Source organism: Panthera leo, chromosome E1 (genome assembly GCF_018350215.1).
Source record: "Panthera leo isolate Ple1 chromosome E1, P.leo_Ple1_pat1.1, whole genome shotgun sequence".
Taxonomy (NCBI): Eukaryota; Metazoa; Chordata; class Mammalia; order Carnivora; family Felidae; genus Panthera; species Panthera leo.
This window is the reverse complement of record NC_056692.1, coordinates 34,600,608-34,627,976: the sequence shown is the minus strand read 5'-3', so window position 1 is coordinate 34,627,976 and position 27,369 is coordinate 34,600,608. Positions and strand designations below refer to the sequence as shown.

General features: G+C 44.4%; 1 protein-coding gene and 1 long non-coding RNA gene across 3 annotated transcripts; one reads left to right on the top strand and one right to left on the bottom strand.

Annotated features, from left to right (window-relative positions):
• Positions 1 to 4,916, bottom strand: TOB1 (transducer of ERBB2, 1). Of its 2 annotated transcripts, none has more exons than XM_042916024.1 (2): positions 4,732 to 4,916; positions 1 to 1,349 (listed from the first exon to the last, which is right to left on the bottom strand). In XM_042916024.1, exon 2 carries the CDS (start codon positions 1,196 to 1,198, stop codon positions 161 to 163), a length of 1,038 nt encoding a protein of 345 aa, XP_042771958.1. In that variant the 5' UTR covers positions 1,199 to 1,349; positions 4,732 to 4,916; the 3' UTR covers positions 1 to 160. The 2 variants fall into 2 exon arrangements, with proteins under 2 accessions (XP_042771958.1, XP_042771957.1); XM_042916023.1 differs by lacking the exon at positions 4,732 to 4,916 and adding an exon at positions 3,299 to 3,591.
• LOC122206644 lies at positions 4,045 to 27,369 on the top strand. Its single transcript, XR_006196538.1, has 2 exons — positions 4,045 to 4,471; positions 26,709 to 27,369. It is a non-coding gene; the product is annotated as an uncharacterized LOC122206644 (long non-coding RNA).

The following is a 27,369-nucleotide window of genomic DNA, read 5'->3' as shown; positions in this document are numbered from 1 at the left end:
TGAAAAATGATGCATGTTTTATTTTTGTAACCAAGCCTGAATGTATCCTTTACTATAAGCTTTAAAAAAAAAAAAAAAAAAAAAAAATCTCAAGGAGGTGAAAAAAAAAATCCCCCTTGGGCCCGTGCATTTCAACTCGTAAGATACATTTTTTCTTTTTCTAGTTAGCCATGACAGGCTGGAATTGCTGGTTAGAATACTGCATGTTATTTAGGCTAAAATTCAAGCCGTCGACAAAAGACTTCTCGTTGAGGCCTCCGTAGGCCGCAAACACATCAAAGGCATTACTGTACTGGAGAGGACTGAGGTTAAGGGGGCTGTCACCTGGGAACATTCCATTGGTACTACTACCTTGACCCTGCATGTTAGGAAAAATAAATTCCTTGGCATTAGGAGAGAGAGCAGAGGCTTTCTGCTGTTGCTGCTGCTGCGGCGGCGGTGGGGGCGGCGGTGGCTGGGATGGCTGCTGTTGTTGCTGCGGCTGCTGTTGGCTACCCAGGCCAAGCCCGTACAGAGAGTGCATTGAGGAAGAGACGGCTTTCTGCTTCAAGAGGTCGTTCACATTCAAGCCGAGGTTGATAGGAGAAGTACGTGCAACCTTGTTGCTGCGGCCGCTATTCTTCATTTTGGTAGAGCCGAACTTGGTGGCAGCAAAAGTGGCAGTGGTGAAGGTTAAAGGCTGAGTGGACCGGGGCATGAAGGTAGGGCTTACAGCAGCAGAGTGACCAAAGGGAGGCGACGGAGAGCTGGACACTGATGAGGCTGGGTCACTGATGGGCATAAAAACCTGGGCCTCTGGGTTAAAGCTGTTTTTGATCTCCTTATCCAACTCACATCCATTTTCATTATTATCATCCACATAAAGCACCTTCACTGGTCCCTTTTCACCAATTTGGTAGGAAACCTCAAACGGGTCGATCCAAACACTAAGATCCTGTGGCAGATTGCCACGAACATCATCAATGTCCAAACCACTCTCTTTGGATGCTTGTTCAATCACTGGGTCCACTTTCTCCCCTATGTGTATACATCTAAACCCTGATCCTTTGTATGGCTTTTCAGGATACCAGTGCCCTTCGTATTTCTTCTTAAGAAGTCTTTCAAGCTCTTCGCCAAAAATGTTGACACGTCTCCTGGGAAGCTTATTGTACAAATACGAGATAATAAAATTTAGTGCTACTTGGATTTCAAGCTGCATAGCTGCTATGCCACAAAGTGAGCTCTGTGTTTCAACTCCCCCCTACACACACACACACACACACAAGTGTTCAGTTTGTGGCAGAGAAACAAATTCTCATTCAGAGTGCTGGTATTCTGTAGGTTATCCTTCACCTTGAGTGGTCTTGCTCCTTAAAGAAAAACAAAACAAAACAAAAACAAACATGTCCAAATAAGATAAATCTCAGTCCCACAACCTCTTCTACCCCCAGAGTAACGTTACTTTAGGAAAAGTTTAATAGGCTAGCAAGTCAGAAAAATATAAATAGCACAAAATAAAGGAACGTACAATAGAAAATTGTTTATTGAAGTTCAAAATCTCATGGGAAAACTTAGGATTTACACTTCAAACAAAATTTTCAACCCTATTACTTTTTTTTTTTCTTTTCCTGAATACAGTGCTAAAAAAACAGTATCTCTCTAGCGCATGTAGCGTATTTCTTCCCTCAATTCTCACAAGATTATTTATTGGAAACTACTCCAGACACCCGTCCACCCACCTCCACACACATATATACCAGTTTTAGAAAGTGATCATATTCCTATTCACCAATTTAGAAGTGAACTTTGTATTTCAATTCATTCTGGATTTATGCTGCTTCAATCTGCTGTATCGTTAAACATTTAGACATTTGAGGAGTTAGGGAAATTATTTTGATTTCCAAAGTACATGATGCTAAAATTAAAAATACTAAATACTAAATGAATTGCCGACCTTGTGAACGATAATTATGAAACAAATTATCCCATATAGCTACCCTCTTGAATACTAAGGGCATACACTGTAATAATCGAGGTTCTCTGTGCCTTTTCTTTTCAATGTATATTTTTCTAAGTCTGAAAATTTCTCTTTAGCAGCAAGTGCAACAAAAGCAATAATTAATTTCAACACTCTATTGATTATTCTCTTTAAAGGGGAGGGCTTCTGAGTTTTATTCTGATTTTCAAAACCACCTCCCTCCTTCACGATAAGAGAACAGCCGGGGAGGCTGGTACGATAAGGTCGACCTTTAAACGTTTGCTGGATCAGCACTGGGTGGGGAGAAGAAAAGATCAAGGGCAAACAGAAGATATTTGCAAAAGGAATCTATTCGTACACTGAGGCTGATTTAAAAGGACATTTAAAACTCAAGTTGGTATTAATCCATCTGTTCCATGTTCCATATTCGTGATGACAAAGGGAAAGGATCCCCGGCGGCCCACAAACTACACTCTGCAAGCCCAGAGCCGGAGTGCCGGCGAAGGCAGCTGATTAAGCCAAATTGCTTGAAGGTGCAGCCGAGCGAAATTCAGGCTCCGCGGAAGGTAGTTTTAAAGCAACGCCTTAAGACAGGAGTGTGAAGAATTACATAAACAGCCAGTTGGGTCTCATTAGATTTCAGCTCACAGCCCTCGGAGCCCAAGCGCTGGAGCAGCAGCAAGCAGCAGCAGCAAGAGGAGGAGGAGGAGTAGGAGGAGTAGGAGGAGTAGGAGGAGTAGGAGGAGGAAGAGGAGGAGGAAGAGGAGGAGGAGGAGGAAGAGGAGGAGGAGGAGGAAGAGAGGAGGAGGAGGAGAGTACAAGTCTCCTCCGAAAAGGAGGAGGAGGAAGGCCACGAGAAATGGCAAAGCAACCACTCGGGGCCGGGCACCCGGCAGGTCGGGGCGCCGGCCGCTCCGGGTCAGCCGCTCCCCTCCCCCCGCCGTAACCTGACCCGCCGCTCCCGCCCCCCGCCCCCCGCCCGAGGCTCCTGGGACCCGGCCAGAGCCCGGGAGCACCGGCTCCCCCGCACCATTTTCAGTCCCGGCGGCCACCGGCCCCGCGGACCCCAGCGTCCCCCTCGAGCTCGCCGCTCCTCCGGGCGCCCCAACCCCCGATTCCCGTCAGCTCGGCCCGGGCAGCCCTTCCCTGCTCACCCTCCCGGCCGGAGCCGAGACCGACGCGCCGGCCGGCCCCGCCTCCGGGCCCCGGGCGCGCTGGGGCCCCTCGGAGCCGCTCCCCTCCGCGCCCGGGCCGCGACGCCGCCGTCCCCGAGGGCCCCGGGCTCGACGCCGCTGCAGCCCCTCCGCCTCCGGACCCCGCCCGCCGCCCTTCGATACTTACTGGCTGCTTCCACCACAGACCCGGCCGCTGGGCGGGGGAGAAGGGGCGGCAGGGCGGGGGCTCGGGAGGGTCGGCAGCGGCCAGCTGGCTGAATGCAAGACGGCGCCGCCGGGCGGAGGACGGGGGCCTCGGCGCGGGCCTCAGGAACTCGACCCTTGTGGCTCGGGGTGGCGGCGACGGGTCAGGCGAGCGCGCTCGCTTTTCCACACAGCCCGGTGCCCGGCCCAGCGTCCCCGTAGTGCGCCCACTCCGCGCCGGGCCAGAGCTTCGCTCCTTCTGCCGCGGCGCGCGCCCCGCCTCTCGTTTTATAGTCTCCTCCCTGCCCCCATCCCCTCCCGTAGGGGTGCGCGCGCGCCCGCCTCGCGTCACACAGCTCCGGGCCGCGTAACCATTCCCCGCCCTGCGGCCCCGCACCCCAGACCCTCAGCAGCGGCTCCGCCCCTGCCCTGCCCCCCGATGCCATTGGTCAAGTCTCGCCTGCCCATGTCCTGACGGGCGGCGGAGGGCTGAGTGGACAAGGCCACACCCCTCGGGCTCCACGATGGCCAATGAACCGACGTTCTGAAGCCACTGTGGGTGGGATTAAGAGAAAGCTGGGAACGGGATTGGGGGGCAGACGTGCCAGTGAGGGCGACGGTAGTGGGTGGGGCGGCTGACGCTAAATCTGGGAGGAGAGCACCGGAGAGAAGAGGGGGGAGGGGAGCGAGGCAGGTGGCGGGGCGGCGGGGAAGAACGGGAGGAGAGCCTCGAGAAGGAGGGGACAGTTTACAAAAATGCACTACCCGAGTGGGACTGTGGCCCAGGAAAATCCCACTCGTGAACGAGCTACCAAATCGGCCTCCAGTGCACCCAGGAGAGCCTAGAGAAAGGGCGAACTGTGACAGGGACTCGTGCACCCGATTAATTGAATATTAATCACCTCAGGGGCCTAGGCCAACTGCCACCCAGAGAGTGGCAACAGCAGAACCCAAAGCTGCCGTGCCAGGCTGGGGGTGGGGAAGAGAGACCACCTGGCCACACCTCCCGCCCAGGTGACAGTTTAACTGCCTCTGCATCCCACTTCAGACCTCCCCATGCGATCTGGCAGCAACTCGGACGTGGGGTGGCTTGAGACTGTAAGAAGAATCACATTTTATTCCAAAGGTCCCAACCCAGGCCTCCGTGCCAAACTGCGTACGTATCCAAGTATATATATGCATGCGTGTATTCAAATGTATTTGAACATAAATACACACAATAAACACGGTGCCTTCCTGTAATGCACGTTTAAGATAATCTTCGGTTGAAATGTGAGCGGGTAAACAGGGAGCGGGGAAAGAGAGGGACTCCAGGGAGGCGGGTAAGCGCCCTTTTCACAACCTGCAGCAGAGAAATACACGAAGTTACAGTGGGAGTGGAACCGAGCGTCCCTCTCGGCTAAAAATATTACTCACAGGTAGCAACGACGCCTGATTGGCCGCCCTTCTCCCTTAGCAACTAGGCGATTGGCTGTCTGGTATCCAGGAGACAGACGTCAAGCTCGCACTGGGAAAAGAGGAGAGAAAGTCTAGGCGGAGGGATGGTAGGGAGGGGGAGAAAGAGGAGCAATGAATGAAACGCCCGGCGCTTGGCCTTCTCTCCCCGCTTTCCTCTGAGCTCAAGAAGTGCTTCCTGGAAAAACACCAGCTGGGGCTCCGCCTTCCTCTTAAAACTGTGGGGCCTGAACTCTCAACCTGCTATAAGGAACTTAAAGCGCAACTCCCCGAGGAGTGGGGTGTCCGCGGAGCCGGCTGTGTAGACCGGTTGTGCTGTGCCCGCACACATCCGCTTTAGGTGTTAGGCCTAGAGACTTTACGCTTTAGGCCTGTAGCCTTTTTCTCCACTATGACTCCCGTGCCCTCGTGCCTCCATCCCTGGTCCCCTTTAGAAGGAACCGAACTGGTAGAGGGTATTTCGGAAATTTCTAAAGTCGCCATTGTGGGGAGTGGGAGTGGGAGGAAGATTGGTTTGTAGGATGGTTTGAGGGAGGGAGTGGTCAGGTGGCCGATTTAATGTTTATTGTACAGATTCCTAAAACTCCTGCAGTCTGTTTTAAGAACATAGAAATTTTACTCAATGCCTGATTTTTTAGTCTTTGGATTTTTTTGTAACAAGGAAAAGTGGGATTTGATTGTGAAAGTATGGAAGCATTTTATTTTATTTTATTTCTTGGAAGCATTAAAAAATTTTTTTATGTTCATTTTTGAGAGAGAGAGACAGACAGAGTGCGAGTGGAGGAGGTGCAGAGAGAGAGAGAGGGAGACACAGAACTCCAACCAGGCTCCAGGCTCTGAGCTGTCAGCACAAAGCCCGACATGGGGCTTGAACTCACGGAGTGTGAGATCATGACCTGATCACAGAGTGTGAGAGCATGACCTGAGCCGAAGTCAGCCGCCCAACCCACTGAGCCACCCCGGAAGCATTTTAAATTAAAACTCCCCTTTCTCTGCATCAAGATATTCTTTCAGTGTTTTCTACTTTTTGCTCAATTGTAACTTTTTGTTTTCTATAATGAGCATTCCTTCCATTTGTTATAAAAAATGAGTTATTTTTAATTTTATGATTAGCTGAGCACAGAAATTACAGGTAACAAGATGGGAAATTTGGGGAATGGTTTATCAAGTGAAGCACTTCATTTTTCATGTGCTCCAGAGCATAATTTCGCTTACCATTAGGCAAATGATATTACTGTACCAAACATCCAGAATTGCAGGACCATGTGTGAGGTCATGTGTCCTGATTTGTAATTTGGAAAATATATCACTATAATTAGAGGAGCATATTAGGCTTGGCTGAGATTAAAATGTCTAACCAAAGATAGATGAATTGTAATTTTGTCTACCTTATCTATACTTTTCAAGAATTCGCAAAAGGAAGGTACACATTCTCTTTTCTGAATGTCCCCAATCTATAATCCCAGGCTTAAAACTCTAGAGCAGTCGTCTGATAGGTTCTGATTAATTATCAATAGCGGTAAATAGAGTTTTTTAATAAAAAATTTAAATGTCAACACTGTATGAGTTATTGCAGCTCAGTCCAAGGGTATGAGGACTTTTCAGAGCAGGTATAAACACACACACACGTGGAGGCCCCATGATATACTGGGCAAAGTCCTGAAGGGCAGGTATCTGAATTTTACCCATTTCTATCAACCTTCATATCTCTCATCTATAAAAAGTATTGGATGACATAATCTCTAACATCTCTTTCAATTAAAATATTCCACATTTAAAACTCAATGCCTTTAAAGTAAATAACATAGTTATTTTCAAAATATAGATCGCTCGGGGCGCCTGGGTGGCTCAGTCGGTTGAGTGTCCGACTTCAGCTCAGGTCACAATCTCACGGTCCTGAGTTCGAGCCCCGCGTCGGGCTCTGGGCTGATGGCCCAGAGCCTGGAGCCTGCTTCCGATTCTGTGTCTCCCTCTCTCTCTGCTCCTCCCCCGTTCATGCTCTGTCTCTCTCTGTCTCAAAAATAAATAAATGTTAAAAAAATTTTTTTTAAATAAAAAATAAAAATATAGATTGCAAATACAGGGAAACCAGATTCATACTCCTCCAAGTCACGAGGTATAAAATTCCCCTTACGCAAGTTTACACTTTAAAGGACCCCCCTCATATGGCTTATTACTATTTAACATTTACTTTGGAATTGTTCAGGGGAGTGGACTGCTAAATGACTATTTTGATTTATGGAGGGAAAAAAAATAAGCGTTCGATAGGAGGTTTCAGGTGATATCGCAACAATAGGTATTCCTCTCTCAGGGCGAGTAATAGTCACTGAAAATCACAGTCTTTGCCTTTCCCCACCTTGCATTCCACAAGATTCCTAGAGCAGTGCCTTACATTGAAGGTAAACGAGTATGTTCCAATATCATTGCGAAATACAGTTCTTGAAAGTGCGCTGAATTATTATCTTCTTCACACACACAAACACACACACACACTCCCGCCTTGATTTCTGACAGATGTGTCCTAAACCTTGTAATTCTCATTCTGTTTCTTTGCAAACTGAGGATTACAGGAGAGTCACCATCTCCTGATGTGTACTTATCAAGGCTTATTTTACTTCTAGAGAATCAAACTTTTATCTTTATTTGAAAGTTAGCATACAAGCATGATATCTTTCTCATCATTGTCATTCGTTTCTTGCAGACTGTCATGCACACTTTAATATTATTGAGAAGGACCAATTATTAAATAATCATTGAGTTATTAAAAACCAAGTAAACCAATTCTCTCCTAAACATTTTTCTTTCCTTTTCTTTTCTTATTTACTTTGAGAGAGAAAGAGAGCAAGAGCAGGGGAAAGAGAGAGAATCTGACACAGGGCTCAAACTCACAAACTGTGAGATCATGACCCGAGCCGAAACCAAGAGTCTGACGCCCAACCGAATGAGCCACCCAGGCGCCCCTTTCCTAAACATTTTTCAAAGGAAGTCACACACTTATGACTGAGGAAACCTCAGTGTGGTTTCCTGTGGCTTCTCATATGGGTTAGTGGAGGAGAGCCATACGTTGTCTAAAAGAGATGGGAACACGGACATTGTAATTGAAAGATAACTAGATAACACTGAACAAACTCATTTATCCTTGGAACAGGCAATCCCACTGAAGCAACTGGGTCCAACAGGAGAAGGTGCCCTTATAACTTGCTTACTCCCTGTTATCTTGGTGAACAACAATCCAGACCAAATCTTTGAATTTCTCTCCATTAGCCAAGGATGAGGATTTTGATCTCAGGCACAGATTACATTTGCAGATTCTGGGAATGATACAGTGTTTATAACATTCTACCTGCAAAGAACACTTATTCAAAGCCTCTGTGAGCTAATAGTGTTAGAATACTTTAAACGTATGAATTCTAGACTTCACCTGTTGTAGCCTGTCTGCTAAGAAAAATGGAAAATGCTCTGTTAAAATGATATGTCAATTTCAAGCATAGATTGCATCCGTTATTACGCAGCTCTCCTTACTCAAACGGAATTACATAACAAAATTCTAGTTTAGAAAAGATACACATGGTCCAACAATATATATTGTATTTGAGAGAGAGAGAACACACACACACACACACACACACACACACACACACACACAGCTGTAAGAGCTAACTACATGTTTTCCCAGGCTTCTTTGCAGTGGAATTAGCATTGTGACACTGTTCTGACAAAGCAGTGTAAACAGAAGTCAGTGGGGAGGGTTTCTGAGAAAGCTTTGCTCTTCTTATCAAAGGAACTTATTCCAGTTACTAATGCTACATAACCATCCAGAACTTAGTATCATAAAACACCCATTTTACTATGTTCTGGGATCCTGTAGGTCAGGCGTTCAAACAGGGTAGAGGGGACCAGATGGCCTTTTTAGGCTCCACAACATCTGGAACTTCAGCTAGGAAGATTTGAACATTCAAGAATCATCCGGACCAGATGTGTCTAATAGAACTTTTCCCCAATGATGGAAACGGCCTATCTCTGTGCTGTCCAATATGACAGCCACTAGCCACAGGTGGCTACTGAGCACTTGAAATGTGGCCAGAGTGACTGAGGAACTAAAGCTTTCATTTAGTTTTAATTAAATGTACATTTAAATTAGCACAGGTGGCCAGCGGCTCCTGAGTAGAACAGTATGAATCTGTCTGGAGGCTTCTTCACTTATCTGTCTAGTACCTGGTCTGGGACGACCCAAAGGCTGGGCTCAGTTGGCACCGTATTGCAGCGTCTACACGTGGCCTCTGAACCTTCCCTGTGGCTTGGACTTCTCCCAGCATGGCAGCTGGTTCTCAGAGGAAGCACCTCAAGAGAGAGTTTCTGAAGAGCGAACATTCTAAGAGAGCCAAAATGGAAGTCGCGTGGCCTTTTACGACCCAGCCTTGGAATTCACAAAGCCCCACTTCTGCCATACTCCATTGGTCGAAGTAATCGGAAGCCTGTCTAGATTCAAGAGGAAAGCCCAGAGCTCCCCCCCACCGCCACTCCCACCACCTCCAAAGGGAGGAATATCAATGAATTTGTAATTCAGTAATTTATTCCTGAAGTATAGCTGACTTACAATGTTAGATTAGTTTCAGGTGTACAGCATAGTGATTTGACAGTTACATACATTACTCAATGTTCATCATAAGTGTAGTCACCATCTGTCTCTACATTTAAGAGTCTGCTTAGTTTGTTTATTCATTTGTTTTTTAGATTCCATATATACGTGAAATCATATGGCACGTGTCTTTCTCTGATTTATTTCACTTAGCATAACACCCTCTAGGTCCATCCATGTTGCCACCAATGGCAAGATTTCAGTCATTTTTATGGCTGAGTTATATCCTCTGTGTGTGTGTGCCTGTATGTGTGTGTGTGTGTGTATGTGTGTGTGTATACCACATCTTCTTTTTCATTCATCTATCAATGCACACATTTTACATATAAATCTTTAACTACATCTCTGATTATTTCTTTGGGATTGTTCCCTAAGTGTATTTATCAGATATCAAAGAGAAGGGATAGTTTTTAAACTTTTTTTTTTTTGAGAGAGAGAGAGAGAGTAAGTAGGGAGAGGGGCAGAGGGGGAGGGAGAGACCATCCTAAGCAGGCTCCATACCCAGTGCAAAGACTGACATGGGGCTCAATCTCAAGACTGTGAGATCATGACCTGAGCCAAAACCAAGAGTAGGATGCTTAACCAAATGAGCACCCCAGAAGGGATATTTTTAAGGCTCTTAATACATAATGACAACCCATTTTCCAGAAAGACTGTACTATTTTACACTCCCAGTGTATAATTATGTCTATCTCACTACATCCTAGCTAGCATTGACCACTAGGATATTTGTTCTATTCTTGGCTATTTGATAAATAAAATGGTATCTGTTTGTTGTTTTGATTCACACTTCTTTGATCATGTGTAAGATGAATATGTTTTCACATATTTGTCAGTTCTTCGCACTACTCTTTCAATGAATTTTCTAGCCACGCTTTTTCTCCACATTTCTATGAGAGGTCTTTGAATTTTTCCTCTTTAATGCATGTGAGCACCTTGCATATTGTGTGACAAATAGTTTGCTGAACATGATTCTGATCTTAAATTTCATTTTAGAACTTCCCCAAATGTTCTAGATGGTTTTTACTCATTTTATTTTTATTTTTTTAAGTTTTTATTTTAATCACTCAGCGCTCATGACACTGAGTATACTCCTTAATTCCCATCACCTATTTCAGTCATTCCCCACCCACCCCAGCTCCTCTATGGTAACCCTAAGTTTGTTCTCTGTAGTTAAGAGTCTATTTCTTGGTTTGCCTCTTCCTCTTTTTTTCCCTTTGCTCATTTATTTTTTTCTTAAATTCCACATATGAGTGAAATCATATCATCTTTGTCTTTCTCTGATTGATTTATTTCCCTTAGCATTATACTCTCTAGCTCCATCCATGTCATTGCAAATGGCAAGATTTCATTCTTTTTTATGCCTGAAGAATATTCCATTGTCAATATATACCACATCTTCTTTATTCATTCACCAGTCAATGGATACTTGGGCTGCTTCCATATCTTGGCTATTATAAATAATGTTAATATAAAAATCAGGGTGCATGTATCCCTTCGAATTAGTGTTTTTGTATTCCTTGAGTAAATACCCAGTAGTGCAGTTAGTGGATCATAGGGTAGTTCTATTTTTAGTTTTCTGAGGAACCTCCATACTGTGTCTCCAGAGTGGCTGCACCAGTTTGGATTCCCACCAACAGTGCAAGAAAGTTCCTTTTTCTCCACATCCTCACCAACACCTGTTGTTCCTTGTGTTGCTGATTTTAGCGATCTGACAGGTATGAGGTGATACCTCATTGTAGTTTTGATTTGCATTTCCCTGATGATGAGTGATGTTGAGCATCTTTTCATGTGTCTGTTGGCCATCTGGATGTCTTCTTCGGAGAAATGTCTGTTCATGTCTTCTGCCCATTTAAAAAAAATTTTTTTAAATGTTTATTTATTTTTGAAACAGAGGGAGACAGAGTGCGAGTGGGGAAGGGGCAGAGAGAGAGGGAGACACAGAATTTGAAACAGGCTCCAGGCTCTGAGCTGTCAGCACAGAGCCCGATGCAAGGCTTAAACCCACAAACCAAGAGATCATGACCTGAGCCGAAGTTGGAGACTTAGCTGACTGAGCCATCCAGGTGCCCCTCTTCTGCCCATTTTTTAATTGGTTTATTTGTTTTTTGGGTGTTGAGTTTCAAAAGTTCTTTTATGTATTTTGGATACTAACCCTTTATTAGATATGTCATTTGCATCTGTCTACTCCCATTGCTTAGGTTGCCTTTTAGTTTTGTTGAATGTTTCCTTCGTTGTGCAAAAGCTTTTTATTTTGATGTAGTCCTAATAGTCTATTTTTGTTTCTGTTCCCCTTGCCTCAGAGGACCTATCTAGAAAAAAGTTGCTACAGCCAATGTCAAAGAAATTACTGCCTGTGCTCTCTTTTATGGTTTCAGGTCTCACACTTAGGGCTTTAATCCATTTTGAATTTATTTTTGTATATAGTGTATGAAAATGGTCCAGTTTCATTCTTTTGCAAGTTGCTGCCCAGTTTTCCCAACACCATTTGTTGAAAGGACTTTTTCCTATGAGATATTTTTTCTTCCTTTGTTGAAGATTAATTGACTGTATAGTTGTGGGTTTATTTCTGGGTTTTCTATTCTGTTTCATTGATCTATGTGCCAGTACCATACTGTTTTGATCACTACAGCTTTATAATATAACTTGAAGTCCAGAATTTTGATGTCTCAAGCTTTGCTTTTCTCTTTCAAGATTGCTTTGGCTATTCAGGGCCTTTTGTGGCTCCATACAAATTTTAGGATTGTTTGTTCTACTTCTGTGAAAAATGCTATAGGTATTTTTATAGGGATTGGATTAAGTGTGTAGATTGCTTTGGGTAGTATAGACATGTTTACAATATTTGTTCTACCAATCCACGAGCATGGAATATCTTTCCATTTCTTTGGGTCATCTTCAATTTTTTTCATCAGTGTTCTATAATTTTCAGAGTATGGGTCTTTTACCTCTTTATAGAACCTTGATTTCCTTCTTTTTTTTTTTTTAAGTGTATTTCTTTAAGAGAGAGGAGGGGGAGGGACAGAAAGAGAGGGAGAAAGAGGGAATCCCAAGCAAGATCCACACTGTCAGGGTAGAGCCTGATGCGGGGCTTGAACCTGTGAACCCCAATATCATGACCTGAGCAGAAATCAAGAGTCAGATGCTTAACTGACTGAGTCACCCAGGCACCCCTAGAACCTTGATTTCTTATCTATTTTAGACTTTGTAGCATTTGGCCTTATTGAAAGGTTATTAATGCTTTAAAAAAAAAAAAAAGGCAAGGGGCATCTGGGTGGCTCAGTTGGTTAAGCATCCAACTTCAGCTCAGGTCATAATCCCGTGGTTCATGAGTTGGAGCCCCGTATCGGGCTCTGTGCTGATGGCTCAGAGCCTGGAGCCTGCTTCAAACTCTGTCTCCCTCTCTCTCTCTGTCCCTCCCCTGCTTATCCTCTGTCTCCATTTCAAAAATAACAAATAAACATTAAAAAAAAAAAAAAGGCACCTGGGTGGGGCAGTTGGTTGAGGGATGGACTCTTGATTTCAGCTCAGGTCCTGATCCCAGGGTCATGGGATCCAGCCCATCAATGGGCTCAGTGCTGAGCATGGAGCTTGCTTGAGATCCTCTCTCTCTCTCTCTCTCTCTCTCTCTCTTTCTCTTTCTCTCTCCCTCCCTCTTCCCCTTTCCCCTACCCCTCAAATTAAATTAAATTAAAAATAAAAAAGGCAAAACAAACAAATCTAGTGATGTTTACTCAATTTCATTTCTCCTCCATCCTTCTGCCACGTGTCACACTGTTTACTGGTAACTACTTGAAACATTCCCTTTTGACTTTGCATGTTCTTGCTCTGGCATAGGATGTACCCAGCATAGCTCCCACTTCTTCGCTATCTCACCTATAGTTGAGCAGAGTAGAAACATTAGGAACTTGAGAGAATTTGTGTTTACGTCCTGCTCTGCCAGGTGTTAGCTGGGTATGGCTGCACTGGGTCTCAGCCTTCTTGTAATGAATAGAAGCACTAACTCCCTCTGAGCTGTGTGAGATCTAATGAGATCATGCCTGGGACAATGGTTGGTGAGCTGGGACACCTGGGTGTCTCAGTTGGTTAAGCATCCAATTCTTGGTTTCAGCTCAACTCATGATCTCAAGGTCATGAGATGGGAGTTCCTTGCTGGTCATGGAGCCTGCTTAGGATTCTCTCTCTCTTTCTCCCTCTGCCCCTCCCCCTGCTCACATGCTCTCTCTCTCTCAAAATAAAATAAAATATAAAATAAAATAAAGAAGAAGAAAATGCTTGGTGAACTGTAAAACCCTAAGTAGATATTAACAATGTCTTCCTTCCTCCCTCCCTTCCTCCTCATCCTGTTCCCCCTCCCCTCCCGATCTCCCCCCTCCTCATCTCCTCCTCCTCCCCCTCCTTTGCTTCTTTTGTCCAATGGAAATTTGATTCAGTTCAAGGAAGAAATACGTGAAAGTGCTTGTAAACTATAAACAGGTATTAGTGACACTCTCTTCTCTCATATACAGTGTCACCAACTCTGTCATTTCCGTCTTCAAAACATCTCTCAGAACCTTATGCTTTGGTGTTTTAGATTGTTATTTAATTCTTAGGTTATCTTGCTTTCCATGTGTTTATGTCCTGTCTCCTATGTTGGATTGATTCCAAGCTTTTTTATGTCTTTGCACATGAACTCTGTAGGACCCTGCAGTCGATCAATATTGACTGACTGATGGCTTTGCTCTGTAGTTGCCTAATCCAGTGAAAGAACATAGACTATGTGAGAAAGGGGAAAGGTACTGAGACTCTAGAGAAGAGGCTGGATAGGCAGAAGCCAGATACTGAGGGCCCTGAGTTAGGAAATTGGGAATTTTGCCTTTAACAGACAAGAAGACATCAAATGATTTTTCAGTAGGGAAATGACATTGTTGGAATTCTGTTTAGAGCATATTTTATTTAGCTCTGAACCCCAGAGCCTAGTACAGTGCTTGGTACACAGGAATTGCCCTATCGGTCTATGTTTAATTGCTTTTATCATTCAATAGAGTATTCTTCACTTGTTCTATTATTTTGAAGACGAAATACTTTGTCTTTTAGCAAGGAAATAGACCCTGTCTGTAGACCAGTATTTCTACCCACCTTGGTACAAAAGAAAAGGGAACAATTCTCTGGCAGGGTATAAGCCCAAAGCTTTTGGTTTCTGGAAAACCTAAAAATTTTCTGTGGAAAATTCTGCTGGGACCCCAGGAAGATTAGTTCCCTCTATCTCTACTTTTTCTGCCCGTGCTGGGTATTTTAGACACTATCCATTCCTGTTTCCTCCAGCAACAGTCCTGGGTTCTGTTTGAACATCTACCCTTCTGCCACTCTCCATCCATCTCCTTCTGTTGGGTCCTAAGATCAATGCTGAAGACAACTGGAACATGGCATTGTCCTGGCCACTGTGATGGGTTCAGGGATAGTCACTGACCTAGTTAGGCCAAACAGAATCAGTAACTCTCAATTGTGTTTGAGGTATTGGGAATATGGACTCTTTCCCATGAAACGTGAGCCTGGAAGCATCCATTGTTGAGGCTGCTGTGGCCATCTTAGTACCATCAGAAGAGAGCCTACTGGAGAACTCAGCTAACACAGGCAAAACATGAAGGAAAACCAAGTACCCAAAAAAGACTTTGAGCCCCTACATCACCTCCACCTGGACTTTCAGTTACAGGCTGTCTAAGCATGGGTCCCCCCAAAGAGCAGAGCCTGACCAAAGGGCTCTGTGCTACCACTTTAACAGGACGTGAAATACTAGGGAGCAGGAGTGAAGGACAAAGGAAATAAAGCAGCAAAGGAGGGAGAACCAACCCAAGGTTGCATTATTGGGCCAGCCACTGTTGAGTACAACTGTTTGCCCCCCATAGACCAGTCCTCCAAGAAGCTGCATAAACTGCATCCCAGGACAATCCATCTGAGAAAAGAAACAGCCAAGAATTTACTCACTAGTTCCCATTTTCCACTGGTCAAAGGGTGTGTACCATGAGCTGTTAACGCTCCCACATTTCTGGGTTTGGGATATTGGAAGACGAGCAAGGTCCTGCACCTCTACGTCAACTGGGGAGTCCTGAGGCAGGAGGCCAGTGACACAGCATGAGCCGAAGAGCCATCAACTTGTTCCCCTTGTGAAGTTAGAGCTTGTGCGGATCTGGTCACAGCCTCTGGAAGGAGAGAAGGTGAGGCCGAGAGAACCTAAGTGGTGCCTAAGAGGCACCTGATACTCCTGAGTTGATAATAAGTTCCTTTTTCACTAAAGCCAGCTGGGTTAGGTTTCTGCATAAGCAATCTTGTGTTTACAACTCCCATCTCCCCACTCCCTAGGCTGCTGTTAACACTCTCTGCCTGGGCCATCCACTTGACATAAAAGTGTGTGCTGTCTTTGTGGTACTTAACTGCACTGTATTGGTGCATGTCCTATCTCTCCAAGAGATCTGCATGGCCGCAAGTGCGGGGCATAGCTTCTACTGCCCTGTGCCTGTGCCATTTACAGAATGCTTACCGAGTATTTGGCTGAACTGACTCTTTCCTAAAATTCAGCGTTCTGCTATTGGACCTCTCGCATCCCAATGTGCTTTTCCCAATATATGCTGTTGTTTTAACCTGTTAAAAGTTGTCGTTTGGGCGGTACTTACACAGTGAATCACCCCAGGATCTCATGTGTCCAGCAGGATTTGGATTCTAAAGTTAAATCACTGTTCTTCTATTCTCACTATGGTTAATAAGAACAAATATTAAGCGACAGGTAGAGTAGCTCTAAGAGCTTTGATATTGACCAATATAGGAATTCTGGAAGTGAAGACCAGAGAAAACAACCAGAACGGAATAATGAAATCATGGGCAGAAACTGATATATTAATGAGATAAAAAGTAAAGATTTGAATAGTAATCTTGATTCAGTAGATATCTGCATCCTTGTAGGACTCTCCAAGGACAGAGGTTCTTTTCAGATATCCATGAAATAGTTTAAAATTGCCTGCGTAACACATCATGAAGAAAATTTCCGTATTCCCAAGTAGAAACCTTCTGACCCAACAGTCTACGGAACCTTAACACTAGAAATTAACAATCAACATAGCAAAAAAAAAAAAAAAAAAAAAAAAAAAAATCTATTTGTTTGCAACTTTAAAGCACTTTTTGCAATAGCTCTTGGCATTAAAGAGGAAATCAGAACTGAAATTTCTGAAATTTGTAGCTGAATAGGAAATCAAAGCTGAAACGCGGATCACTTTAGACTAATGACAACACAGATACTACATACCAAGTTCTATATGATACAGACCCAGTGATAATCAGAGGGAAATTTAATACCTTAAGCACACTTATTAGAAAATGAGAAAAACTAAAACTAAGTTTTAGTTTAAGCATGCAGTTCAGGACGCTAGGAAAAAGAAGCAGGGTGCCTGGGTGGCTCGGCCAGTTAAGCATCTGACTCTTGCTTTTGGTTCAGGTCATGATCAAACCCCCGAGTCAAACTCTATACTGTCAGCACAGAGCCTGCTTGAGATTCTCTCTCTTCTTCTCTCTCTGCCTCTCACTCACTTGCACTCTCTCTCTCTTTCCCTCAAAATAAATAAATAAACTTTAAAAAAAAGAAAGAAAGAAAGAAAGAAAGAAAAAGAGAAGCAAAAATAGACCTAAATCAAGTAGAAAGTAAAAATTAATAAAGATAAAATTGATAAAATAATAAACATCAAGTATCTAAAATCAAAAGCTGCTGATTGATAAAATAGATAAAATTTTTACAAGTCTGATTAAAGGAAAAGGACTCCAACTGATGATTTTATTTATTTTTAAAAATTAATTATTTATTTTTTAAAAATAGGCTCCTCACCCAACATAGTGTTTGAACTGACAACCCTGAAATCAAGAGTTGCATGGGTGGTTCAATCGGTTGAGTGTCCAACTTCAGCTCAGGTCATGATCTCATGGTTTGTGGGTTTGAGCCCCGCATCAGGCTCTGTGCTGACAGCTTGCTCAGAGTCTGGAGTCTGGAGCCTGTTTCAGATTCTGTGTTTTCTTCACTCTCTGCCCATCCCCCGCTCATTCTCTCTCTCTCTCTCTCTCTCTCTCTGTCTCTCAAAAATAAATAAATGTTAAAAAAAAATAGTTGCATGCTTTATCACCTGAGCCAGCCAGGTGTCCCTCAAACTGATGATTTTAGAACAGCGAGTTCATAACCTGAGCCGAAGTCGGACGCTTAACTGACTAAGCCACCCAGGCTTCCCTCAAACTGATGATTTTAGAAACAAGAGAAGAAAGTGATTATAAAAACAGGTTATTGGGGCACCTGGGTGGCTCAGTCGATTGAGTGTCTGACTCTTGATTTCAGCTCAAGTCATGATCTTATGGTCTGTGGGATTGAGCCCTGCATCAGGCTCTGTGACAGCATGGGGGCTTCTTGGAATTCTCTCTCTCCATCTCCCTCTGCACTTCCCCCACTCATGTGTCCTCTCTCCTTCTCTCAAAATAAAGAAATAAACTTTTAAAAAAAGAAGCAGAGGCTATTAAATAATTTAGAAGATACTATGTACAACTGGATTAAATCTGGATGAAAATAGGGAAAATTTAAATTATCTTAATTGACTTAAGAAATAGTATCAAACCTGGGGCACCTGGATGGCTCAGTCGGTTAAATGTCTGACTTTGGCTCAGGTAATGATCTCGTGGTTCATGAGTTTGAGCCTCACATCGGGCTCTGTGCTGACAGCTCAGAGCCTGGAACCTGCTTTGGATTCTGGGTCTCCCTCTCTTTCTGCCCCTCCCCAGCTCTCACTTCTGTCTCTCTGTCTCTCAAAAATAAAAACATTAAAAAATTTTTTTAAAAAGAGATAGTATCAAACCTAAATAGACCACCAACAATAGAAAAAAGTGAAGAAAAAAAAAAACTAACTTAAAATTTATCCACAGTGGAGCGCCTGGCTGGCTTAGTTGGTAGAATATGTGACTCTTGATCTCGGGGTTGTAAGTTCAAGCCCCATGTTGGGTATAAAAAAAAAAAGTAAAATCTACCCACAGAAAAGAAATGAGGCTAGTGTGGTTTTATATGGTAGGATCTTACAAACTCATTCCAGGTGGCTGACATAATGCTGCTACCAAAGCAGACAAACATAGAACAACAAAGAAGGAAATCAAAAGCTAAATTCGCTTATAAACACAGATTTTAAAAACCCTAAATGAAATATTGCAAATTGGATCAGTGTATTTAAATAATGCAAGAATGGTTCAACATTAAGATATTTGTTAATGAAATGTACTACATTAATACACCAAAGAGACAACTTCTGATCATTTCAATTGGTATAAAAAAAATTAATAACATCCAATATCATTTGATGACTGGGAAAAAAACAAAAACAAAAAACCTTCTTATTAATGAAGCAGAAAAGAAAATATCTTTTGGGGGCACCTGGCTGGTTCAGTTGGTAGAGCATACTGTCTGACTTTGTCTCAGGTCATGACCTCATGGTCTGTGAGTTCAAGCCCTGCGTCAGGCTCTGTGCTGACAGCTCAGAGCCTGGATCCTACTCCAGATTCTGTGTCTCCCTCTCTCTGACCCTCCTCTACTCAGTCTCTCTCTCTCTCTCCCAAAAACAAATAAACATTTAAAAATTAAAAAAAAAAAGAGACTACTTAAGTAAACTAAAAAAAAAAAAGAAAAGAAAGAATACATCGTTAACTTGATAAAGTCTCCATCAGGAACCTACAGCTACAGCAAATGCTAAACCGAATGGCAAAGTATTAGAAACATTTTCTTCAAGGTCAGGATTGAGATAAACCGAGCTGATACTATTTGTTATTAGTAAACAAGCTTGGAGTACCTAGTCATTGTAGTAAGATGAAAAAAAAGAGGTACATATCAACATGAAAAGAGACAAAATGGCATTATTTCTAGCTGATGTGATTATTCATTCAGAACCTCCAAGATCAACACCTTAAAAAATGATTGTGGCTTATGAAAGAACCTAACAGGGTGGTAAATCAGGAAGGAAACATATACACCCAGAAAAAGCTAATAGCTTTCCTATTTGTCAGTAATAATAAATTAGGAAGTATGATCAAAACGGTTATGAATCATATTAATAATAAAAACTATAAGGCACTCAGAACAAATTATCAAAAAATATACAGGACTTACTATGCAAAAGCTATAAAACTTTATTAAAGTATGTATGAATATTGAATATATGGAGAAACAGCTTATCTTCTGAAAATGATTTTTAAAACTCAGTATTAAAGAGATATTAATTCTCCTCCAAATTAGTTCCTATTGACATGCTAGCAGGACTTTTTATGGATATGCTGATTCTGAAATTCATCTGGAAGAGTAAACATACGAGAATAGCCAAGAACATTTTGAAATAGAAGAATAATGCAAGGAGTACCTCCTGTTATATATCAAGACATACAACAAAGATAACAAAGGTTATAAGAACAAAAAATGAGGGGCGCCTGAGTGGCTCAGTTGGTTAAGCGTCAGACTTCAACTCAGGTCATGATCTCGCAGTTCGTGAGTTCGAGTCCTGCGTCTGGCTCTGTGACGACAGCTCGGAGCCTGGAGCCTGCTTCAGAGTCTGTGTATCCGCCTTTCTCGGCCCCTCCCCTGCTCATGCTCTGTCTCTCTGTCTCTCAATAATAAGTAAACATTAAAAATTTTAAAAAAGAAAAAAGAATGTTTACAAGAATAAAAAATGAGGTATTGATGTAGGAATAACCAAAGAGGTGAGGAAACAGAACAGAGAGCCCTGAAGTATATCCTGTATAAATAGGAACTTAGTTTATAATAATGATGGCAGTTACAATTTATGGGGCAAAATGGTATTGAAACAATTGGTTATCAATTTTAGGAGGAAAAAGTTATATCACAACATGCACACAAATTATAGGTGGTTTAAAAATCAAAACATTTCAAAGCCTATAAATCAACAAGAGATACATATAAAAATATTTTTATTTTTCGCATCTTGAGTCAGGGTAGGCCTTTCTAAGGAAGTCCCCAATCCCAAAGGCCGTAAGGAAATGATCAACAGATAGACTACAGATAGATTTATCCGTTGATAAGCAGATTAACAAACATTTAAATCTTTGGTATAACTAAAGAAACCATAAACTATATTAAAAGACAAATGGCCAACTGAGAGAAACTTTGCAACCTAAGCAAAGAGCAAAAGACTGATACCACAATATATAAAGAACTTCTACAAATCAACAACTGAAAGATATAAACTCAATGGAAGTTGCCCAACAGTAAAATGGAGTCAATTCAGTGAGGGAAAAAAAGCCCAACTTATTAATAAGCACATAAAATGACAATCTCATAAATAACATGGGCAACAAAAATGAAAACGATGAGATTTTTTATCTTATCCACTGGTTTGATGACACCCCAAATTGCTAATTGCTAATTAATATTAATATTAATTGTCAATGCTAATAGCATTGACAAAAGAGTGGGGAAAAGGATCTCTAACAGGAATTCAAACTGATTAAGTAGGAGGGTAGGAGTGAGCACCGAAGCCATTTTGTAGTAAGAACCAAAGATCTATCTTTAAAGATACTTTACAGATAATTACAGTTTAGAATTGCAAAGGAAATGGAAACAACTTAAGTGTCCGCCAACAAAGGGTAGTTGAATAATGTTGATCCACCTTGTACTTGAAAGCTCCCGAGGAGGTGGACCCATACTGATGGGGGAAGATCATGTATGTACCGGGCACTGTTCTCCATGTTTTATGTCTATTTAATCCTCCCAGAAGCCCAATGAAGAAGACACCATAATTTGAGCTATTTCACAGACGAGGGAACTGAGGCACGGTGGGGTGAGTCGTTCACCTACACAGGTGGTTGGCAGAGCTAGGATTTAAACCCCAGTGATCTGGCCCCATAGCCTGTGGCTTGACCATGACCCTAAATCCTGCTTCCATATGACTATGATATACTGGGAAGAAAATCAATCCACAAATATTGAACGATCTCATCTTTATTAAAAGTGGAAACTGGGGCACCTGGGTGGCTCAGTCGGTTGTGCATCTGACACCTGATTTCGGCTCAGGTCATGATTCCAGGGTGGTGGAATCAAGCTCCATGTCCATGCTGAGCGTGGGATTCTCTCTCTCTCTCTCTCTCTCTCTCTCTCTGTTCTTCTTCCCTGCTCAAGAGCTGTCTCTTTCTCTCTCTAAGATAAAATAAAATAAAATAATTTTTAAGTGGAAACATGTTTTGGTGCATGGGAAAAAATATTTACATTTAGATAGAGAACTTTGGGGGTGTTGGAACGGGCACTTCATTTTAACGCCATTCTTTATATATTGCTGGAATTTTTCACAGCAAGGAGTCATTTTTGCAATTAAAATCATATCATCTTAAATATATTTTAATATATATTATGTAACATATTATAAATAATTTATATATTCTTTTTTTAATGTTTATTTTTGAGAAGGAGAGAGCGCATGCACACACAGCAAGGGAGGGGCAGAAAGAGGGAGGGAGACACAGAATCTGAAGCAGACTCCAGGCTCTGTGCTGTCAGCGCAGAGCCCAAAGCAGGGTTTGAACCCACCGACCGCGAGATCTTGACCTGAGCCAAAGTCGGACACTTAACCAACTGAGCTACCCAAGTGCTCCTAATTTATATATTCAAAATACCTTTATATTTGGAGCTTACTTCTTTGTTTATATGGTGAGGTTTTTTTCCCAGAAAAGAACTATTAGTTCAAACTATTATCTTGCAAAAATGAGAACAGAATGCTATGCCCCACCTAGCTGCCTACGTTCCAAAAGCGTTTATTTATCACTTAGGAAGGGATCTGATTTTTGTGTATTTGGGAGTACCTGTTAGTTACAAGAATTCTGTGAATAGTCTGGCTAAAATGGCTAGAACTTAACACCTGACATATTCCCTAATAGATTTTCCCTTTTTGTTCCCTGGTGTCTGGACTTTCCTTGCACAAGCTCTTAGTAAGATTCTATGCTGGGTGCAGAGGCTATAAGACTGAGGAAGTCCCAGGCTAGTGGGGGCATAGACGGTTCCCAAGTCAGAAACCAGGGAGCCATCTTGGATACCCCTTCTTGCTAACCTGCCACTGAGCCCCTCAGTCTGACCTCCTACCTGTTGATTTGGTCCACCCACCACTGTCCAGGACACAAGCACCTCTTTCCTCGACCACGGCAGCAGCCTCCTGGGGCCTCTCCGGCCTTCACTCTTGCCCCATTACCTACCACCCCACAAGCAAATCAGACATGTCCCCATCCCTCCACCCCCACCAGGCTAAACCCATCAGTGTCTCCCATTTCTCACAGGAAGGGGACCAGAAACCTCACTGCGGTCTGCAAGGCCCACAGCCCAGAGTTAACACAACCTTCCTCCGCCTTCTTTTACTTCCTCAAGCTTACCAGCTTCCCTCCCGCCTTGGGGCCCCTCACCCCACCCTGACCTCATTAACCTCTACTTAGCTTTCAGCTGTTATTTCACTTCTTCACGGGAAACTCCCAACCCTCACTGGTCGAGCTCTTTGCCCCCATCAGTCAATAGCTGTCTGTAAGGCTGTCTATAAGGTCCATAATGGTAGGAATGGTGTCTGTTTTGTTCCCTGTGGTATCCTTGGAGCCAAGCACAGAGCCTGGCTCACACAGGTGCTCAGTGAGCACTTGTGGAAGGAAGGAAGGAAGGAAGGAAGGAAGGAAGGAAGGAAGGAAGGAGGAAGGAAAGAAGGAAGGGAAAAAAGAAGGAAGGGAGGAAAGGAGGGAAGGAGGAAGGAAGGAAGGGAGGGTGGGAGGGAGGGAGGAAGGAAGGAAGGAAAGAAGGAGAGAAGGGAGGGAGGGAGGAAGGGAGGGAGGAGCGAATGAATGAGTGATGCTGTTGAAACACCAGACAGAATATGCTGAGGCTGTCTTTGCCTGGGCGGTGAGGGAGGCATTGCAGAACAGAAGGAGGCCTTGAAGGGTGGGCATCTCTTCACAGGCAGGGAGGAAACAAGGACATTTCAGACTCAGGAGCTGCAGAAGCTGATGTAGACCCCTGTGGTTGTCACGTCAGAGCGAGGAGAGGCAGAGACAAAACTGGCCAGCCTGGCTAGAGTTCTGCATACCAAAAAAGGATTTAAACTTTCTTCTGTAGGTAATGGAGGAAACTGGGAAGGTTGGTAGGGAGTCCCTCCCCACTCCCTTGCCTTTCCCACCCCCTCTTCCTTGCTTCCCTTCCTTCTGCAGACAGGGAACCATGCCTCCAAGTGCCGGCTAGCACGCTCTTGGTTGGGAAGGAAGCAGCAGGCGTTTGGAAGGGACGGTGCTCAACGGACCCCTTTTCCTAGCCCTGTCCCCAGATGTACGAAGCAGAGCTAGCATAGTAGAAAGAGAGATGCTCCCCAACGCCACCACCTTCACCCAGAGAGGTGTCTGGGAGCCCCCCAAGCACCCAGGGCCCTGAGCCCTAAGGGCAGAGGCTAGAGGGAGGAGTTAGGTCAGGTTGAGACTCATTAGCGAGAATGACAACTTGAAAGAGCCACTGACGAGTGCCTGGGGAGGGTCCCTGAGGGTCTGGCCCCGTCCAGGGTTTCTTCTGCGCTGTTGCCTTTGCCTCACTCAGGGCAGTTGAAGGGTTGATTCCAGGGATCCAGCTCTGGGACACAAACAGGTTCCACCTTCTCCCAAGCCAGGCAAAGTCACCTCTCTCTGAACAAGGTTGCTGAGTAAGGGGGCTCAGGGAGCCACTGAGGTCCGAGGATTTGCAGCCTCACCTTGAAGTTCCCAGTGTTCCAAGTGAGGGCAATGACTCCTGCCCAGGGTGGGGGTCAGGGGAGGCGAGTGCCCGCAAGGCCAGGATGCCACCGTGTCCATGGACATTTCAAACATTTCAAAATTTCAGAACTATGGGAATGACTGGCTTCTGTGCTCCCCAGCCTGTTCTTTGGATCTGAATTTGCACTTCGATTCAACAGCATTTATGGGGTGTCTGCTCTGTGCAAAGCCCCGTGCTAGGCTCTTAGTCATAAAGGCGAGTAACTCATGATCCCTGCTTCCAAGAGGCTTGCAGTCTAGTGAGGGAAACCACATTCAAACAAGGTTTTGTCATCTTTGGGATCCTTGTCTATTTTTTTCCTCCAGCACTCTTTTTTGGGGGGTTGGGCCTGTTTGGTGTGGCTACAGAGAAGGTTAGATGTGCTTCGGAGTCGGCATGAGCCCCTGGGAGGAATAGAGCTTCACTACATCCTGACCACTTATCAACTCTACTGGCCATTCTTTTATAGTGGGTGGCGGGGGGGGGGGATGGGAGGGCAGCCATCTTTCCAGGCCCTGCTGATGTCTCTAGATTTTGAGATTGTTTCAGTTAGCTATTGCCGTGTAACAAAGCACAGTGATTTGTTTCTCACCATGCTGTGGGTTGGCCGTGTGGGTGGTCCTTTTAGTCTCAGCTGCAGTCACCCGCGTGGCTACGGTCACCTGACTTGGGCTGGGGGGCCCAGTGCGGCCTCATTCACACATCTGGCCGTTGGTGCAGCTTGTCCGTTCTCCAAGTGGCCTCATCCACTTGGAGTGGCCTCCAAGGGGCGCTCTCAAGGTTATGAGAGGGTGATAGTAGAAGCTGGAAGACCCCTTTAGGCCTAAGCTCCGGACTTTTCATGTTATTTCTGCCATATTCTGCTGGTGAAAAATGTCATGAGGCCCATCCACATTCAAGGGGTGGCAAAATTGACTGGACTGCTCACTGTGGGGGAGCAGCAGCACCACACAGCCAAGGGGTGTAGATAGAAGGAGGTGCCATTCATTGGGGCCATTGTTCGAACAATCTAGAACACAGAGGCCTAAAAGATATAACGTATCAAGCGTTTGCTTCAGGACAGCCGGAGAGAGAAGGTGTAAGTCCCTCTTCTCTGCCAGCATCTATTTCCATGATCTTGGAAAGGGTTCTGTTATCTTTTGCCAGCACAACGTGGCCTACGGGATCCAGTAGGCTCTGGGTTCCAGAGCCCACCAGACTACATAGCACCATTTGGCTGACCCCCTCGAGTTGTCCTCACCAGGCCCCAGTGGTGTGCTGGTAAACTAGACTGGGGTAGCCGTAGGGTCCTGATTTGTAGCCAGTTTCTCGGGTGCAAATACCCCTCCCACAGCCAACTGCAAGCTACCAATGTGACATCACCGAATGAGGAGTTTGGAATCAATATGCATAATTGAGTTTTGGCCCTTCACAAGCCAGCTGCACACCTTTTCCTTATCTCCGAATTTTCTAGAAAAAGCGAATGTGGATTTAAAAAGAAAAAAAAAAAAAAGCAAAACCTTTCTCGGTGTTGAAAGAATAAAATGCGTTACGAAGACAGAGTCTTGTTCGGGTAGATGGGGATCCCCATAGCCACGAGGCAGGCCGTGGCAGCCCCTGAAACTAGGCAGGGTCTAAACACACCCAGTGAGGGCGGCTGGGTGGCTCAGTCGGTTAAGCGGCCGACTTCGGCTCAGGTCACGATCTCGCGGTCCGTGAGTTCGAGCCCCGCGTCAGGCTCTGTGCTGACAGCTCAGAGCCTGGAGCCTGTTTCGGATTCTGTGTCTCCCTCTCTCTGACCCTCCCCCGTTCATGCTCTGTCTCTCTCCGTCTCAAAAATAAATAAACATTAAACACACCCAGTGATGTCTGTGTGTGGGCATAGACCATTTCTGAAAGGGTGCTCACCTAACAGATAGTGGTTATTTCTGGAGCTGATGGTGGGTGGGGGTGAGGGACCCTGTCCTGATGTATTGCTGTACCATCTCCACTTTCTTACGGTGAACATGCGTGCAGTTTATAATTACATAATTAAAACCACAGAAGCAGATACAGACCCAGCAAACATCAGAGACTGATGTAGATAAGACAGGGAATTTGCCCTGGTCAGGGACGCAGCCGAGACAAGGACCCAGGTCTCCTGACTTCTGCTTCAGAATGCTTCCCCACAACCTTCAGGCTGCCCCCACTCTGTAAGCCACAAGTTGGGAAGAAAGTGATCATTCTGACACCAAAAACTCACGGAGGTTGGGAGAACCTTACCCTGGGAAAGTGGACACAGCCGGAAGGCAGCCTGCTGGGCGTAGCTTCAAGGCTTGGTGGGACACTGAAAGGCAGTGCCGAATCCCTTGGAGACATTCCCTCTAACCTCCAGAGGAGGTCTGAGCCCCCCACTACAGTCAGTCAGCAGTGAAGTTGTTGTTTTTTGGGTTTTTTTTTTTAGTTTTGTTCTTGTTGTTGTTAAGAGTTTAAGTGTTTCTTTGATTTGTTTTCCCCGTTCTTGTGTCCTTTTGCTGAAACAACCTTCAGGCTTCAATAAAGCAAGTACAAGGCCAACCAAATTCAGCAGGAAAACAAGCGTCAAGAAATTAATGAAAATAACACACCAAGAGCACCCTTATCTTGCAATGGGGAGACATTTGTTTTCAAGGAAAGTTCTTGCTGGTGTTGTTTAGGGTGAGTGTGGGAGAGGGGTCAGGGAGAAGGAGCCCCAGCAGAGCAAGACAAAAAAGAAAAGAAAAAGAAAGGAAGAAAGAAAAAGAAAAGAAAAAACCTCTCTGAACACAAAGCAAGGTGGTTGCATGGTTGGGATACCGACTCACCCTTGGCTCAGAGCCGCGTTCAAGGCCGAACGGGACGTGTTTGGAGACCCAGTGGGGAGATTTCTTTTCTGGTCTGGACTGACCCATATGGGCCAAACCACCCAAGCCCTTGGAGGTGAAATCAGTTCAGCCCAGCCTTCAGGCTCGTTTGGAAATAGTCTGTATTTTCGACTTCATTTCCAGTTCCATGGCCGTGTCCTCCCCCTGTGGGGGTGAAGGCTCCTTGAGGGCAGCGTCCTTATCTCCTTTGTCTTGGTGTCTCTCAGAGTGCCTACGGTGGTAGTGCATTCTTGGCAAGCGATCAGTAAATGGGTATTGAATGGAGGAATCAAATTCAAGGCAACAAATAAATACATGTGTCAGATGGA

What these genes read in the sequence shown, in the direction of transcription:
- TOB1 (XM_042916024.1), bottom strand. Translation starts at nt 1,198, where the DNA reads ATGCAGCTTGAAATCCAAGTAGCACTAAATTTTATTATCTCGTATTTG.